The sequence below is a fragment of the Acromyrmex echinatior genome, chromosome 13, assembly GCF_024713525.1.
Source record: "Acromyrmex echinatior isolate Ae372 chromosome 13, ASM2471352v2, whole genome shotgun sequence".
In the NCBI taxonomy this organism is placed as follows: domain Eukaryota; kingdom Metazoa; phylum Arthropoda; class Insecta; order Hymenoptera; family Formicidae; genus Acromyrmex; species Acromyrmex echinatior.
This window is the reverse complement of record NC_141864.1, coordinates 1,753,051-1,771,488: the sequence shown is the minus strand read 5'-3', so window position 1 is coordinate 1,771,488 and position 18,438 is coordinate 1,753,051. Positions and strand designations below refer to the sequence as shown.

At 31.4% G+C, this 18,438-nt stretch overlaps 1 protein-coding gene and 1 pseudogene across 1 annotated transcript; one reads left to right on the top strand and one right to left on the bottom strand.

Annotated features, from left to right (window-relative positions):
* Nucleotides 1–437: 437 nt before the first annotated feature.
* LOC147907492 (uncharacterized) lies at nucleotides 438–1,686 on the top strand. Its single transcript, XM_087412690.1, has 2 exons — nucleotides 438–636; nucleotides 716–1,686. Exons 1-2 carry the CDS (start codon nucleotides 438–440, stop codon nucleotides 1,684–1,686), a joined length of 1,170 nt encoding a protein of 389 aa, XP_087268816.1.
* Nucleotides 1,687–9,110: 7,424 nt separating this feature from the next.
* Nucleotides 9,111–12,612, bottom strand: LOC147907491 (uncharacterized; annotated as a pseudogene).
* Nucleotides 12,613–18,438: the final 5,826 nt, after the last annotated feature.

Here is an 18,438-nt window from a genome sequence, read left to right as displayed (position 1 = left end):
CCGAGAGAATTAATATTGCTCCCGACGGTTTTGATGGGGCTTCTCCTTTAGACTCGTTACGAGAAAAATGGTTTGTCAATTTGAGCGACATTGACGTTCCCTTAGAGGTTCGTTACCTCTTGCAACTTGGCGAAAAATACGGACTTCCTATCAACAAGTACAATAAAGACAGTACCTTAATTGAATTTATCAAATATATAGAAAGTAATATCACTGGTCGTCCGAATAACATTATTAATTCTGTCAGACATAATTCCCTTCCAATCCTTAATAGATTCCAAAATAATTTTCCTTCTCCTACATCCACCGACAAATTAATTTTGAACTGGTTGCGCACTACAAAGAGGTTTATCAATGACCACCCCAATATACTAATTACTAACGCCGATAAGGGTAACGTCACTGTTGCTCTAAACAAAGACTCCTACGTTTCGAGGATGGAGGAGATTCTCTCGGACACGAGTACCTACGCCTTAGTGGATAAAGATCCTAGTAAGAAATTAACGCGAGACTTACGCGCTTTTTTAGTGAGATGGAAGCGGGATCAATTTATCGACGAGTTGACATACCGTAGACTGCTTACTTCTGATGGTGTTACACCTAGAGCTTACGGCTTAACTAAGATACATAAAGAAGGTTACCCATTGAGAGTTATTGTTTCTTGTATAAACAGTCCATTATATAACTTTTCACTTTTTTTACACAATATAATCAGTGACAGTATTCCAAAAGCTCCCAGCTATATTAAAGATAGTTTTCCATTTAGTTGAGCAGTTAAATGGATCTGTGTTTGATTCTAATTATGTTTTGGCTTCGTTGGATGTAATATCCCTTTTTACTAACATTCCTGTTGAACTAGCAGTAAATAACATCGACAGGAGATGGGATTACATCTCGACGAAGACAAGCATATCAAAAAATGAGTTCATTATTGCTGTCAGATTCATTTTAAATTCTACCTTTTTTACTTTTAACAATAAAACTTACAGACAGGTATTCGGCACTCCAATGGGCTCACCTTTATCTTCAATAATCGCGGATATTGTAATGCAGGATTTAGAAAAAGTAGCACTAGAAAAACTGTCAACACAACTCTTGTTCTATTTTAGATATGTTGATGATATTTTGCTCGCGTTTCCATCTGACATTGTCAATGACACTTTGAACATTTTCAATTCCTTACATACGAGATTACAATTCACCTTGGAGGTTGGTGCAAATGGCAGATTGAGTTTTCTCGATACAATACTGATTATAGATAACCAAAAAATTATATTTGACATTTACCATAAAAAGACATTTTCTGAAAGGTTCCTTAATTTCCACTCAAATCATCCTCTGTGCCATAAAAAAGGCACCATCATCAGTTTTATTGACAAAATCATCTTATTATCACATCCACGATTCCAACAAAAAAATTTGATAGATGCTATCCATATTTTCTTAAATAACTGTTATCCTCTTCCCTTTATTTTCTCTACAATAGAACGCAGATTAAAGTTTCATAAATACAACAAAGATACTACACACTGTTCACGCAATAAAGACAAATATTTTACGATTCCTTATGTTAAATCCATTTCCGAAAGTTTCCTTCCAATCTCTAGTATGTTTCATTGTAAATTGGCCTTTTCTATTCCCAAACACGTTAAAAAGCTTCATAAAGAGAGGAAAAGACGAACTTAGCCTCCTATCCAGTCAGAATGTTGTCTACAAGATCTCATGTGATGATTGTGAGGCGAGTTATGTTGGTCAGACAAAGAGAAAATTGAGCACGAGACTACACGAACATATCTCTGACATCAAAAAGAATACAGGTTCTCCTACTGTCATAACTGATCATCGAATCAATTTTGATCATAATTTCAAATGGAACGATGTGAGAATTTTGGACTGTGAATCTTCTTACAATAAGAGATTGGTATCTGAAATGATTCACATTGAAAGACAGAAACAAGGCCTTAATAGACAAAACGATACCGAATCTTTACCCGATACTTATTCACAGATCATCCAGTCTCTTTCTCCCTCTTGATTGCTTTCCCTTCCTCATCCTTCTCTTCTCTCTCTACTTTCTCTCCCTTCCACTTTATTCTTTCCTTCTTATTATTTTTTCCCCCTTCCCTTTCTAGTTTTCTATTTCAACCTTCTTGTCTTTATATGTCGTACTTTATATCTTAGCTTCTTAGAGAGACGATCAATTTCGATTCCATTCGCATTGCCTAATCTATAATACATCATTTCGACACACACATAAGGTATTTATTGTGAATTTATTTGTTCTAAACTTATCATACATTTGCAATGCATGTTGGCGATTTTACTCTTTTTTCTTATGTGCTTGTCTTATAATATCAAAGATAATTTTTGCCTTTTTCTTTAAATTTGACTTATTATTTACGACTTATTTGTACTTTCCTTTTTACTGTTTGCGACTCGATTCGTACTTTTCTTATTGTTCTTATTATTTTTATTTTTATTTACTTCTACCGTTAATTTATTATTACAATTTATACTTGCTAACAGAAACATGTTCGTCCTTATACACACATACGGTTCGGAGGAGCACATTTTTGTCAACTATAATCGTTTATTTGATTTCCTCTCAATTTGGAGCGAGTTTTATAGTTAATTTGCGTCCGAATGCGAATTTTACTTGATCTTTTATGTTTTTTATCTACGTTATAACTCTATTGTTAATTACCGTTGTTAATTTTACTTTGTCACACTAATTTATTTGTCACATTGAAAATGATCCAACTAGGATCGAAACGTTTGTTCACCTTCTGATTGTCAAATTATATTTTACGTTTTTAATTTATGACATAGTTTTATTTCAAAAAAACTTTTTTAACTACTCATACAGTTTGTCAATTTATGTTTTAGGCTCGTAGCCCTTTTTACTTTTACTTATTTTGATTTATTGAGCCTTATTATTTTATTATAAAATTTAATTTTTAAATTAATATAATTTATTGCAAATTATATGAAAAAGACTATGAAGATGTTAACAGAATAATAGACATAAAATATGATATAATAAACTATAGTAAACATAAACATAAATACAATAGGCAATAGTAGCTTGCAAATGGTTAGGCGTCAGCAAAATTGCTGTTATAAAGCCTCCTACGAGTATAATACTCGTATTTTATAGGAAACTAACGATAGAAAATTTATCATTTTCTGTCGTATTCTATCTATTGTATCTAATAATGGAATAGTAAAATGATGACTTGGCATTTATCGGGTTCTATCGTTATTTAACGAATAACTATCAATCATATATTAACAACAAAAATTAAATCGTTATCAATCTAAAATTTATTCAATGATTTTCTATCAGAAAAATAAGAAATCAATTCTATAAGATTCTATCGTTTTATAGCAAATTAGAAAACTTATCGAAAAGTAAATATGAAAAATACGAACGAAATTTCATAAATTTCCATATGACTATTCCGAATAGTAATATCTATCGGAATTTATCGTAATTTTACTATACAAAATGAATCGTTATCAATCTAAAATTTCGATGAGTTTCCATAGAAAAGTAAGAAACCAATTCTGTAAGATTCTATCGTATTGTAGCGAATAGGAAAGTTCGAAATGTATATGAAAAATACGAAATTTTATACATTTCCATCTGACTTTCCAGAATGTCAATAGCTATAGAAATTTATTGTAATTTCACAAATAACATACATCGTTCTCAATCTGTAATGTAGTCAATGAGCTTTTATCAGTCAAGGAATCAATATGCTATAATTTATCGTTTTTCAAAAAATATATAATATATATAAATAATCCGTGTCTATACGAAATAATTAATTGTTTTATTAAATAAAGATTAGAGTAGTATATTTTGAGAATAAATAAGGTATAAATATATCAATTTGAAAATTTTATTTATAAATAATATTTCGATAGTTTAATTAAAAACTCGAAATTGACAGAACAAATTTAGACCTTATAAAGAATTTATCTAGTTTTGTGATATTGCTTAGTCGGAATCACATTCTAACTACTATAGATCCCTTCCTAACTATAATATATATCTTACTTAAACGATTAAATACTTATCTAAATGTATATGCCTTTCTTATACAATCTAATCGGGTTATCTAACCTAATTAGAGTTACAATTTGTTATTTATGTAAATTTATATTTATATGTAGTTTATATATATATATATATATATATACAGGGTGTCCCATTTTAATTGCCCACCCCAAATATTTCGAAAACTACACGTCCTAAAGGAAAAAGTTTTAGACAAAAGTTGTAGGGTTTCGAGGGGGGCATCCAACAGTGACCTTGATCATGACTGTTACCATGGCCGTCAAAGTCATTTCAAGGTCAAGTCAAAATTTTCAAATGGAACGCCCTTTTTTTCACATCGCAATTGGAAAGAGGGAGAAATTTTACGTCCGAATATGATCTTGACCGTGACCTCAAGGTCAAGGTCATGTCAAGATGAAATCTAAACATCGTGAAAACTATGTGCTCTCGCAAACATGTTCGACTCCAAAGTTATGACTTTCGGTGGGGGTTACCCAATGACCTTGACCATGACCTTCAAAGTTAGTTCAAGGTCAAGTCGAAATTTTCAGATGGAAATCCCCTTTTTCAAATCGTAATTGGAAAGAGGGAGTAATTTTACGTTCGACTATGACTTTAACCGTGACCTCAATGTCAAGGTCATGTAAAGATGAAATCCAAACATCTTGAAAACTATGTGCTCTTGCAAAAATGTTCGACACCAAAGTTGTGAGGTTCGGCGGGGGTTACTTAATGACCATGATCATGACCTTCAAGGTCATTTCAAGGAATTAGAAAGAGGAGGAAATTTTACGGGTCTGAATTTTGTGTGATCATAAAAGCAAACTCCCAATGAAGAAAACTAGTTATAAAGGACCATTTTATGAAAATTAACCCTTACTCCGTAGCCCTTTGTTTCGGCACCTTAAATCTGTAAACCATGGTCTTTTAGATCCTGTGCCTTTTTTAAACGGTAAAAATGCTTTGAAAAATCTGCAGAAATTCATGAAGCTTCTTAAAACCCTCAACTACAAATCCCAATTAAATATTTCGCGAAAAATAATTTTTTTATACATTTCTTACTTGAAGAAAGTGGAAAACCTATGGAAAAATCACTTGCTCTTGCACTTGCGGCAGGGTCTTGTAGACCCTGGGTTACAGGTTAAGGGTTAAAGATTTACCTTCGACATTAGTGTTAACCAACGTGTACGGCGTGGAGGTCCGAATGGATTTCACACGTCATTGGCCCTGAAAAAGGCCGATATTAGTCAGCATGTTTCGTTTTAGTTTCTTTTATTCACTTGAATAACTGGAAGATTCTTAATTTTCATGCGGAAGGCAGATTGTCATTTAATCTAGTTATACTCAATGTTTATTTCATAAAGTAAGAAATTTTGATGTTGTCTCGAGCAATAACAAGATCTTTGGATTTCTGTTGTTTGTAGTAGTTTAACGGTTATTTTAGATTTTTTTCTGTCTTTTTTTTCTGTAAACCGTAATCATGGGCGATTATCCGCCTAATGAAATTGTTGATATGATTCGTCAAGTTGGTCGAGCTGAGCATAATTATTCACTAGCAGCGCGCTTTTATGCTGAAAAATATCCGAACAGGCGTCATCCTGATAGAAAGACTATAAAAAAGCTTTGCACCAGAGCTGAGAACGGAAGTCTAAAAAGAGAGCGACGAAAATCAGGTGCTAGTGAAGAAAAATCTGTAGCTGTTGTGGCAGCTGCTATTGTGGATCCTCATATGTCAACAAGAGAAATAGAAAAAAGGCATGGTATCCCAAAATCAACGGCCAATCGAATCCTGAAGGCACAAAAATTCCATCCCTATCACATTCACATGCTTCAAAAATTAGAAGAGACTGATTATCCTCGACGTTTAGCTTTCTGTAACTGGGTGCAAGGCTAGGTGGAAGCAGATCCAGCATTCGTTGCAAAGGTACTGTTCAGCGATGAAACCACCTTCACCAATAGAGGTGACGTTAATAGGCATAATATGCATTATTATGCAGATGTTAATCCACACTGGAAAAGACATAAGGAGTTCCAACGTCAATGGTCGCTTAATGTCTGGGCTGGCATTGTGGATGATTACATTGTGGGGCCATATTTCTTTGAGGAAAATTTAAATGGTAATAACTATTTAGATTTTGTTCGAACTGAGTTATCAAATCTTTTAAGAAATGTACCTCATAATATTCAGGAAATAATGTGGTTCCAGCAAGATGGAGCCCCGGCACATCGATCTCGACAAGTAAAAAATTATTTAAATGAGCGATTCCCAAACAGATGGATTGGTCTGGGAAGTACTGCGCAAATTTGGCCACCACGATCACCGGACTTAACTCCTTTGGATTTCTTTCTTTGGGGATATCTCAAAGAGAAAGTCTATAAAACGGAACCCACAACAATGGAAGATATGAAGGACAGAATTCGAAGGGCATGCCAAGATATTCCTCCAACTTTTCTTCAAAATGTAAGAAATTCCAAAGAAGAATTAATAAATGCATGGAAGTGAATGGAGAGGCATTTGAACATTTAAAATAGATCCCTGAACTTGATTGATACATCTTGCCATGGTTGTTTGGGCATTTCCTAACTTATTCAATTTCACTATTAGATCTTACCTTTATTGGTTGGGTTGTACACTTTATTTTGCCTCTGATGGCTGGATATTGTGTAAATTATCCAGATTCTCCATTACATCTTGCCTTTATTGGCTGGATTATTCATTACATCTTGCCTTTGTTGGCTGGATGCTTCATTACATCTTGCTTTTGTTAGCATTCAGTTATTTATATGGTCCAACAACTGCTGACTAATATCGGCCTTTTTCAGGGCCAATGACGTGTGAAATCCATTCGACGACCTCCACGCCGTACACATCGGTTAACACTAATGTCGAAGGTAAATCTTTAACCCTTAACCTGTAACCCAAGATCTACAAGACCCTGCCGCAAGTGCAAGAACAAGTGATTTTTCCATAAGTTTTTCCACTTTTTTCAAATAAGAAATGTATAAAAAAATTATTTTTCCCGAAATATTTAATTGGGATTTGTAGTTGAGGGTTTTAAGAAGCTTCATGAATTTCTGCAGATTTTTCAAAGCATTTTTACCGTTTAAAAAAGGCACAGGATCTAAAAGACCATGGTTTACAGATTTAAGGTGCTGAAACAAAGGGTTACGGAGTAAGGGTTAATTTTCATAAAATGGTCCTTTATAACTAATTTTCTTCATTAGGAGTTTGCTTTTATGATCACACAAAATTCAGACCCGTAAAATTTCCTCCTCTTTCTAATTCCTTGAAATGACCTTGAAGATCATGATCATGGTCATTAAGTAACCTCCGCCGAACCTCACAACTTTGGTGTCGAACATTTTTGCAAGAGCACATAGTTTTCAAGATGTTTGGATTTCATCTTGACATGATCTTGACATTGAGGTCACGGTCAAAGTCATAGTCGGATGTAAAATTACTCCCTCTTTCCAATTACGGTTTGAAAAAAGGGGATTTCCATCTGAAAATTTCGACTTGACCTTGAACTAACTTTGAAGATCATGGTCAAGGTCATTGGGTAACCCCCACCGAAAGTCATAACTTTGGAGTCGAACATGTTTGCGAGAGCACATAGTTTTCACGATGTTTAGTTTTCATCATGACATGACCTTGACCTTGAGGTCATATTCGGACATAAAATTTCTTCCTCTTTCCAATTGCGGTGTGAAAAAAGGGGCGTTCCATTTGAAAATTTTGACCTTGAAATGACCTTGACGGCCATGGTAACGGTCATGGTCAAGGTCACTGTTGGATGCCCCCCTCGAAACCCTACAACTTTTGTCTAAAACTTTTTCTTCTAGGATGTGTAGTTTTCGAAATATTTGGGGTGGGCAATTAAAATGGGACACCCTGTATATACAGGGTGGGCCATCTATTGGTACGTTTTTAAAAATGCGATCAAATGAGCATACATTGATATTTTTTATTAATTTTTTTTTTGTTGTGAAGCTAAAAGTATCCGCGTCAAGAATGAAAAACGATTTCGTTCATGTGGCTCCCTCTACTGGCCTTACAGTATGCCATTCGGTCACCCCAATTATTAATGACATTTTGGACTACCTCGGCGCCAATTTCACTCAAAACAGTCGTAATATAATGTCATCCACTAACATCCCTTTCTCACGAACTTTCCTCACCAATTTGCGTATAGCTCCTTCGGTGGGTGCTCTATCACGACCCATATTTCTTTTCAAAATTCGTACAGTTTCGGCGACACAGCACTGACTTTGAAAATAAGTTTTTAAAATTTCAAAACGCTCTTCAAGAGAAAACATGTTGTTTCGTGCCGCGGACGGTATGACTAATAAACTGTCAAAATTTCGGGTCTGTAGCTCGTTCGGTGTTGCCATACGACGAAATTCAAAAACGTACCAATAGATGGCCCACCCTGTATATATATATATATATATATATATATATATATATATATATATATATATATATATATATATAGCTTGATGAAAAAGTTTCTGGAATTCATTCAGAAAATTCAAAATACAAGTTTATTCATCAAAAGTGATATTGTCTCCTTCAAAGTACTCTCCAGCGACTGCAACGCACTTATGCCAGCGCTTGATCCAGCTCTCGAAACATTTCTGGAACTCTATTATTGGTATAGCCATCAGAGCCGTCTTCGATTTTTCCATTACCTCCTTTCGGCTGTTAAAACGCGTTCCCCGCAGGTTTTTTGACTCGATAGAACAGAAAAAAATCGCAGGGAGCCATATCGGGTGAATTCGATGGCTGTTGGATGGTATTCGTTGTTGCAAACTCGTTGTTGCAAATTCAACTCCATTTTTAAAACTGTAAAAAATCGAAAACACGCGCAGAGGTAGATGTACTCAAGACGGCGTAATTTTTACAAATGTCAAGCTATGGCGATAAAATTTGATGGAAATGTCAATGATAGATGTGGCAACCTAGCCAAAAAAAAGAACTCAAATCAGCTGACTCAGAGCATCACCTGGTGGTCTCTTCCGGAAACTTTTTGATCAAGCTGGTATCCACACAGTGCGACAAATATGTTCCCGGACAGGGCCTGAAAATCATAATTGAAACAACAAATATGCATATTTTTTTATTTTATTATTCAAAATATTCTCCTCTGGCTTCAATACACTTGTTACAGCGATTCAATAGTGATTCAAATGCATGTTCTAGCTCAGTTTGCGGAATTGTCTCTAGTGCCTATGTAGAAGCTGATTGGATGGTCGGAATGTCATCAAAAAAGCGTCCTTTCAATTTCAATTTCAATTTTGGGAATATTTTGAGAAATCGCAGGGGGCCAAATCAGGTGAATACGGTGGATGGTTTAACACAGAGACACGATTTCGAGCCAAACATTGACGGACAATCAATGAAGTGTGACTCGGTGCATTATCATGCAACAAAGACCAATTTTCTGGATCACGATATTCGGGGCGAATACGATGAATTCTGCCCATCAATCGCTTTAAAACTTCGAGATAATATGCACCAGTAATTGTTTGACCAGTTGGAACAAACTCTTTGTGCATAATACCTTTGCTATCAAAGAATGTGATGAGCATTGTCTTGATTTTTGATGGAACTTTTCGTACTTTTTTTGCTTGTGGTGAATTTTTTGACTTCTATTTCGTACTTTGACGCTTAGTTTCTGGATCATACTAAAAGCATTATGTTTCATCACCCGTAGCAATTGATTTTAGGAAGTTTAGATTATTTTCTGCGGCTGCGACGATGTCTCTGGAATAATTGATTCTCGCTGATTTTTAATCGCTTCTTAATGTGTGTGGAACAAACTTCGCACAAACCTTCGTTTTACCCAAATCTTCATGTAATATGGTGTATAATCATTTCTCTACTGATATTTAAAACCTCCTCCATCATTTTTAGTGATGCATTGCGATCGTTTGCAACAAAATCATGTACTTTTTCGATCATTTCGAGTGTTCGAAAAAAAAAATTGGCCGTCCTAATTTTTTGTCATCTCTCTGCCTTCCAAAAAACGCTTATGTCACTCAAAAACAGCTGTACGACCTAAACATTGACTGCCATAAACTTGTTGCATCGATCGGAATGTTTCTGATGCACTTTTACCAAGTTTTGCGTTAAATTTAATCACTGCTCTTTGTTCCATATTAAAATTTCTACCTCGACCAAAATCTTGTTTAACATGAATTGTCATATCTTTATTATATGTCAACCAAAATGAATGAAACTCTGACAGATGATAGCAAAATGTTCAACCTTTAAAATGCATGTTTGAACGCAGATGTCGCCACTGGTTGCTGAGATGTGATTCGTGTTCGGGAACATATTTGTCGCACTGTGTATATCTACATATGTGTATACCATATGTGGGAGCATGCACGCACACACATATACACACATTTACACATACGTTCATATACTATAGATATGTAAAATATAATTATAGTTTAAATGTATGTAAATTTTGTATCATCATATTTGCTAGTAACTATTAATAACAAAGTATTTATTTCGGTTTTATTATATTAATACACATACATGTTGTTTATCAATATGAAAAAACAAGTCTTTAAATTAAGTTTCACTTCATTGTACAGCTTTAAAGAATAATAATCTTTTTATAATATTTCTAACTTTTTATATTTCATATAAATACCTATATTAAACATTATATCATACATTATTAATTAGACGTTATATATACATACAATTCAATAAAAACTATGTATAAATGTATAAATACACACATGCGCGCATACGTATAGGCATAGATAAATAGCAAATCTTAATTTTCTAATTATTACATTAGATAAACAAGTCATATAGAAAAGCGTAATGTTTCGATAAATATTTAATCATTTAAGTAAGGCTATAATTAAATCACGATAGAAATAGAAAAGTTTTCTACAATCGAAATATGGATTCGATTGAAACAGTGATTTACCATAAAATTAGGTAAACTTTCAATAAAATTTGAATATGTTTCTATTATTTTTTATTGCTTATTTAATTAAACTCATCTTCTATTTTCGAATAATATTATTTTATATTTATTTATTTCTTAATATTTATTTCTTTCATTTGCTAAGTAACTTTATATTACAAAGTACATGAATTAAAATTATAAGCTACATTTATTGAATCTCAATTGTATTTGGTAGTGCGCATACATAATGTTCTCCAACATCAATGAATTTTTCACATCAATGAATTTTTAATCTGTTCAATTGAAGTTACAATAATATTCTTCTCCTTTTTAATATCTCTCATTAAATGTGGCATTGGTACATTGTCTTTTATTGGTGCAATCACTATTTTGCGAATATCATGTAATATTGTTTTTCAAAATAGACAAATTTAACAATTGGAACAATGGTATTATTTTTCAATTGTATTACAGTATCATTTGTCTTCTTTGGCCGATCATATAAGCTGCTATGAAATATTATATCTTTAAATATACATCTATTAAAAACAAGACCATTACGTAAAGATTCTTTTGCAGTGTCTACAATATTTGTTAATGGTATGCTCTCACAGCAAATGTAACACCATTTTCAGTACTTATATATTTCGGTTAATAGTCGGTATTCAAATAAATCTTTACAATACTGATAACTATTATCACTATTAAATGCAATAGTAGCCACAGAATGTCGATATTTAATAAATCTTAAATGTTTATCTACTATTTGATTTCGCATACTCTTAGGTCTATTTACATATTGCTTTAAATAAAACATGTTGCTTTCATATGGAAATGTTGATGTAACTCACAGTGGTCCAGATTTTCTGACAAATTGTATTAAATACAATAAAGAATGCATAAAGTGATTACTTCTTCTCATACAATATTTCACATTCGCCTACAAATCTTACTAGATCTAATTCACATTGCAATAGATTTTCTTCTTATGTCAGTCTTTAAAAGAATATAAACACTTCATACTAATAATAAGAAAGACTCTAAGAATGTGTTTTCAAGAATCCCATGTAAGCATGAATAACTATAATAATAGCCAAGATCGCCATTCTATTTTGCTTTGACATTAAACTGCGTAGAATTCGATGAATTTCGTGGTTTTATTGCCACTAATCGATCGTTAATAATTCAGCGTTTCTTCACTGTTAAAGAAAATTTATAACTTGATATAATTCAAATTTCTCACATATACTTAGTTACACTCAAAAAAAGAACACCATAATCATATAATCAACACCATCAATCATATAATGCCAAATACTATCAAACAATGGCATTTTCATTAATTCAGATTCACCCTTCAATCATTTTTTGTAACTTTGTTGCTTTATATATATCATTCTGATAAGATTCATGCGATTTCAATTCTGGATCTTCTTTTGACATTAGATAAGCATCTTTCACATGACGACCATACGCGCAATACCAATTACATCTTTGAAATGCATTATATTGCATTCGATTTTGCATTATAGGTCGTGCAATAGAATCTACTGATGAGCAAAGTGATACGAAATTAAATTTAATCGATTGATTTTGACTATTGTTATATCAGATTCTAGTAATTTCTCTGTCGATTTAACAAATGTAGAATAAAAAATAAAAATTCATAAATACAAGTTTAGATTCTGAATCTGAAATCCATAATGCAGCAAGTATAAAAGTTTTGAATCTCAATTTAGGAAATTCATTTATATTCAATTGTACTAGCCAAATGGAATTACGAATTAATTTAGAATTACAAAATAGGACTGTACCATCTGTGTTGAAGTTGAATGTTAGTGTCTTAAATTGAGTACATTTAATGTTATACAATTTTTTATATAATTCACCATCATAAATGTCACAAATTGAAGAGCCTTCTGAATTTTTATTATTATTAAATCTAAATTTGTTAATAATTTTAGTAAAGTATCATTGTCTTCCAATAACATTTTAATTTGATATGAAATGAATATGAAATAATTTTGAGATTACATTGAAAGTTTATATTGATTATTACATGTTCCGCAAATTCGAGTTTGATTTCGAAAATTATTTTTCGTAATAGATTCCATCAATACTATGTGACATTTAAAACAATAAAATGTATACAAAATTTTATCATCGGAAGGGCTACATTTAACATACTATAGTTTTAACATATTATAACAGTTAATATTCCACGCAACAAATTTTGGTCCAGCTAATATTTTAACTAACTCAAGTATTGCTTGTTTTACAGAATTTGATAAATTATATCGAAGACAGATACCAGTTATCATCATTAGTACATCAGAAATTGTAAGCAGCTTCGAACATCATTGTTTCATTTCTTTCATTGGACAGATTATCATAAGAATTTTCAGAAAAGATATTAAAAGTGTCAATATCTTTCTTGCAATCTTGATAACATCCAGATAAACTAAAATCTTGTGAATATTCATCTTTCAAAGTAAGAATCATATCAGATGTAGACGGAACATCATACAGGTCAAATTTGTTATTGCATTTATTATGTAAAGAGTCGAAGCTTTCATTAGTTAAGTCTGTATAAGTTGTTTTCTCCTGTAAATGGATATAAACGAATATATAATAATTATATAAATTAAAAACCTTATAAATGCTATACCATTATTTGCATTATAATGTTACAATTAAAGAAAATCTAATAATATCTAATTCATTGTTTCTATTTGTCATATTGCATTCATTAAAGGATTGAACCTTCCATCAATTAAGTCTGTATAAGTTGACATGTTTTTTCCTGTAAATAGATATAAACGAATATATAAATTTAAAATTTTATAAATGCTGTATCATTATTTGCATTACAATGTTATAATTAAAGAAAATATAATAATATCTAATTCATTGTTTGTATTTGTCATGCTCAGAATACTTCTTCATCGCTTATTGGTTCGCGGATCTACTTTTGAACGTTTATATATAGGATCTAGAAAATATTTATATATCTTTTTCTGACATTTTGAAGTACTTTCTTCATCCATATTATTATTTTCAAATCGTGCGCAGTTGCACTTTATTTAATAAATATATATATGTATATATATATATATATATATATATATATAGGGTGACATGAATATACGGCCCCACTCGTCTCGAGCAGGTAGAGTGGACTAAACTGAGTAGAAAAGTCCTCTATCATTTTATAATGCTCGCAATAATTAACGAGATATTAACGTTTAAAGATAGAAAATTGACCAATCATAATCGATTATTCTTCTTATATTCAACTGTGATTAGTTAATTTTCTACGACTCAAGACTTTATGACCGCTACGACTTCTATTATAGACCCCGCATAAAATGTATTTAAATCTTGATTCAATCAACTCCTCGTGAAGAATAAGTTCTTAGTTTATAACGAATACTTGATACGCGTAGTAACTTTCTTAGCCTAAAGCTAATAATCCATTGGAGCAATAGTCCATTGGAATTGGCCAATCGCCATCTGTCGTTAAACAAAATGCGATTGGTCAATTCCAATGGATTAATTGGCCGATTAAGTTAATCGGAGTTGGTAAAAGTGATCCTTAATTTCGGCAATTATTTAAAGAATGCGGTGTACAATATGCATTTAGAATATATCGTGTATACGTTTACACGCCGAAATTAAGATAAATTAGGCCACTTGATGCTACAAATGCTTCGAAACATTTTTTAATTGGTCAATTAGTAAAATTCTTTCTTCCGATTGATCAATCAAAAGTTTCAAGTAGACCGCATTCTTAATAATTACTAGTTAATATGCGTGCTCGAAAAACAAGATCTAAATTGTAAACAAGGTCTAAATTGAACTGAGATTAAAGCCAGCTGAAGCCATATACGATGCAAGGAGACAAGGAGTATGATATACTTGACGCTACAAATGCTTCGAAACTTTTGATTGACCAATCGGAAGAGAGAATTTTACTAACTGACCAATTAAAAAATACTTAGAAGCATTCGTAACATCAAGTGGACCGTAGCCAAGGTGTCATTGAGCATATTTATTGCTACCAGCTAATCAATCATTTTTCAACGGATTTTGACAACTTGACTTTGCAACCTTTCACACAATACGTCAGCATTATCACTTATTACTTATCACTTATTATATTTGTTACTTATCACTTATTAGTTTATATTACTTTATTAGTGTATATCAGAACTTGCATCATTTGCAATCATTTCAAATGTGGCAAGCGCTCATGCCTATGTGTTTTAAAATAGCGGAAATCATGATAGAATCAGATTCCACCATGGCAGAAATAAAGGCCAGCGTGTTGCTATGCAACGTATAATAGAGAAAGTAAGAACAAGAATAGATCATCCATCATGGAACAAATATATTAAGATGATTTCAATCTATCAGAAACTGCTTACATCAGAAAGAATACAATTTCATATTAGATTAAAATCTTAATATTTATTCTCTCTCTCTCTCTCTCTCTCTCTCTCGCATTTATAATATTGCCGTCATTGTGCGCAGCTAGTCTGATTGTATTTTCGGAGATGCAGCCGCGTCGGTCCGCCATGCATGTTGGAAAAGCTGAGCTGTGCCGGCCTTTGCCCGCCATTACTACTCTGCAGAACATTGAGCACGCAGCGCGTCCGATTGTTTTTTGCTATTCGTTGAATATACTCATTATATTTATCATTCACTTCAAAAGTATATATTTTATATATGTACATAACGTGCAGTACATAAATGAATATATGTGTAACATATATCTAAGTGAATATCTAAGATTGTGAGGTTATATTTTACGTTTTGAAACAATATAATGTCTATTAATCAAATGAAATTTGCGTTTGTAAGATATTCCACTGGAAAGAAGGAGATTTCAGTGAATCGAATCAAAGGATTTAAAATATACATGGTACAAATATACATTATGAAAAAAAATATAAGATTTTATGGAACTATTATGAAGGCATAATTATTTTCGCTGCAGGTGAGTGTTTATCTAATGACTTTTATTTTCTAAAATTATGTAAAACGCAAAATATATATTTATATGTATGTTTATACCGACTTTATATATTAACATATAGTAATGAAATAACAAATATATATTAGTAAAACAAAAACATTAATGCATTATGATAGGATTTCAAAGAAGTGAAGAGGCTTAAGAAAGAAATTAAAGATTTAAAAAGACGGACAACAAAGTTAAAACTTTCCTTACGAAATAAGGATGCTGTTGTAAAAGGTCTCTTAAAAGTGAATTTAGCTTTACAGATAAATGTAATTGAAGAAATTAAAGAAATTAAAAGTATGTAGTCTAATAATAAATACTGTATATAATAAAATTTATATTGTGTTACTAATATGATTTTCATTAAACATAGAAGAACAAAAAATCAGGGACAATATGATGAAGCATCTTTTCCTGTTGATTATAGGCGAAAAACTGATAATAATGTATGTTTCTTTTAACTTCTTACATGTATTTTTTATTGTTATTATTTTGTTTTGAAAAGTTTATGTTTGTTTTTACGTACATTGGCTACATTTATATCATGCACTTAGTCTGTGACCTATACGATAGGTTTGTTTGATGTTTATTCCTTTAGGATAAACAAGGACATCTATTGTCTAGGCCACTGCCTAAATGCACGGTGTAAACGTAGCCATTATCCGATTTTAAAATCCGTATAGGTCGAAAAATTTAGATTTCTTCTCAAGTTTACAATAGTAGCAGTATGTATTAGTAAATCGCCGAGTACATTTATAAAAAATATGGCTCTTGCTATATTCAGCGCGAAGGCATTACAAAAAAGTATTGTTACGAGAATTATTTCAAATAGAAACAAAAGGAAAAAAAATTGAAGCACCTAGAGCAAAATTAGATAAATCGCATTTATTAGCATTAAAAGATTTTAGTTTTTTTCCTAATATTCTTTTTATTAATAGATATTAAAGCACATATATTAAACTGTTCAATTTTTTTTTCTGTAAAAAATGTGACGAGATTATTATCAATTTTGAAATAAATCTCGTTGCTAAACACTTAGTCAAAAAATTTATGAGTTAAACAGATCAAAATATAAAAAAGCTGTTCGAAATAAAAATGATCCAAAACCAGGACCGTCAACAGTAGAAGGTATATACATATATTTAAGTGTATATACATATATATATATATATATATATATATACACTTAAGTATATATATATTAGGTGTTGGAATTAATTCGTAGCGTTTTACAAGTGATGGGAAGTACTTTCATTAATGTATTTTTTAATGCTCATGTGAAATAAATAACATTCTTTCATTAAAAACGCTACGAATTAATTCCAACACCTAATATATATATGTATATTCTGTGTGTGTGTATATATATATACACAAAAAGATGGTAAAAAAGTAGTGGTTAGCGATGGACAATATTTTGAATTTATAACCATTTTTACACAATAAAGCTGTATTTTTACAAAAAATCCCTTAAAATTAATACAATATATAGCGCATTTTATGTAGAATGGGCAAAATAGAAAATAATAAAATGAAAGAAATATAAAAGATATATTATAAAATGGCAGAAATAGAACAATATAGAAATATGTTTATTTATTCTGATAATGTTATATATTCCTTATTATTATGTTATTATTACAAATATATCGGAAAGTAACTAGGTACATTCCCGATTATCCTATCTAATGTGAACCATATGTGAAAAATTTTTGAATAAAAGTCAATTTATTTTATTAAAAAAGCATTTCTCGAATAGAATTAGATCTCGGTTAATCGAGGTTCTATTGTATAATTTCATTCATATAGACTCATAAGGAGATTCATTTTTATTTTACTATTATAAAATATTGTTATATTAAACTAAAAATAATTTGCAATGACAGATGAACGTATATAGTTTTTAACGTATGGAGTTTTTCATATTACAGAGTCTATTACTAAAGAAAAGACTGCACCTAATGTAGACATTACAAATAATTCAACGAATATTTCCAGTCTAGATGAGAATAACGAAAAGTCATCTTCAGAGCGAAATAGATTACAATAGATAACTGTGATTAACTTTGTGCAAAATGATAGTTTCTAAGTTTTTGTGTTACAACTCTGCATATTCTTTAAAAGTTTATATTTAGTTCACGGATTTCCTGCAGTTTATAAAAACTTAATATATTAATTTCATTATTGAGTTATACATTAATATATTAGGTGTTGGAATTAATTCGTAGCGTTTTACAAGTGATGGGAAGTACTTTCATTAATGTATTTTTTAATGCTCATGTGAAATAAATAACATTCTTTCATTAAAAAACGCTACGAATTAATTCCAACACCTAATATAATTTTATTTTCTTTATTGAGTTATAAGTTTGCTAAAAATATAATTTCCAACATTAGATGAACGTATATAG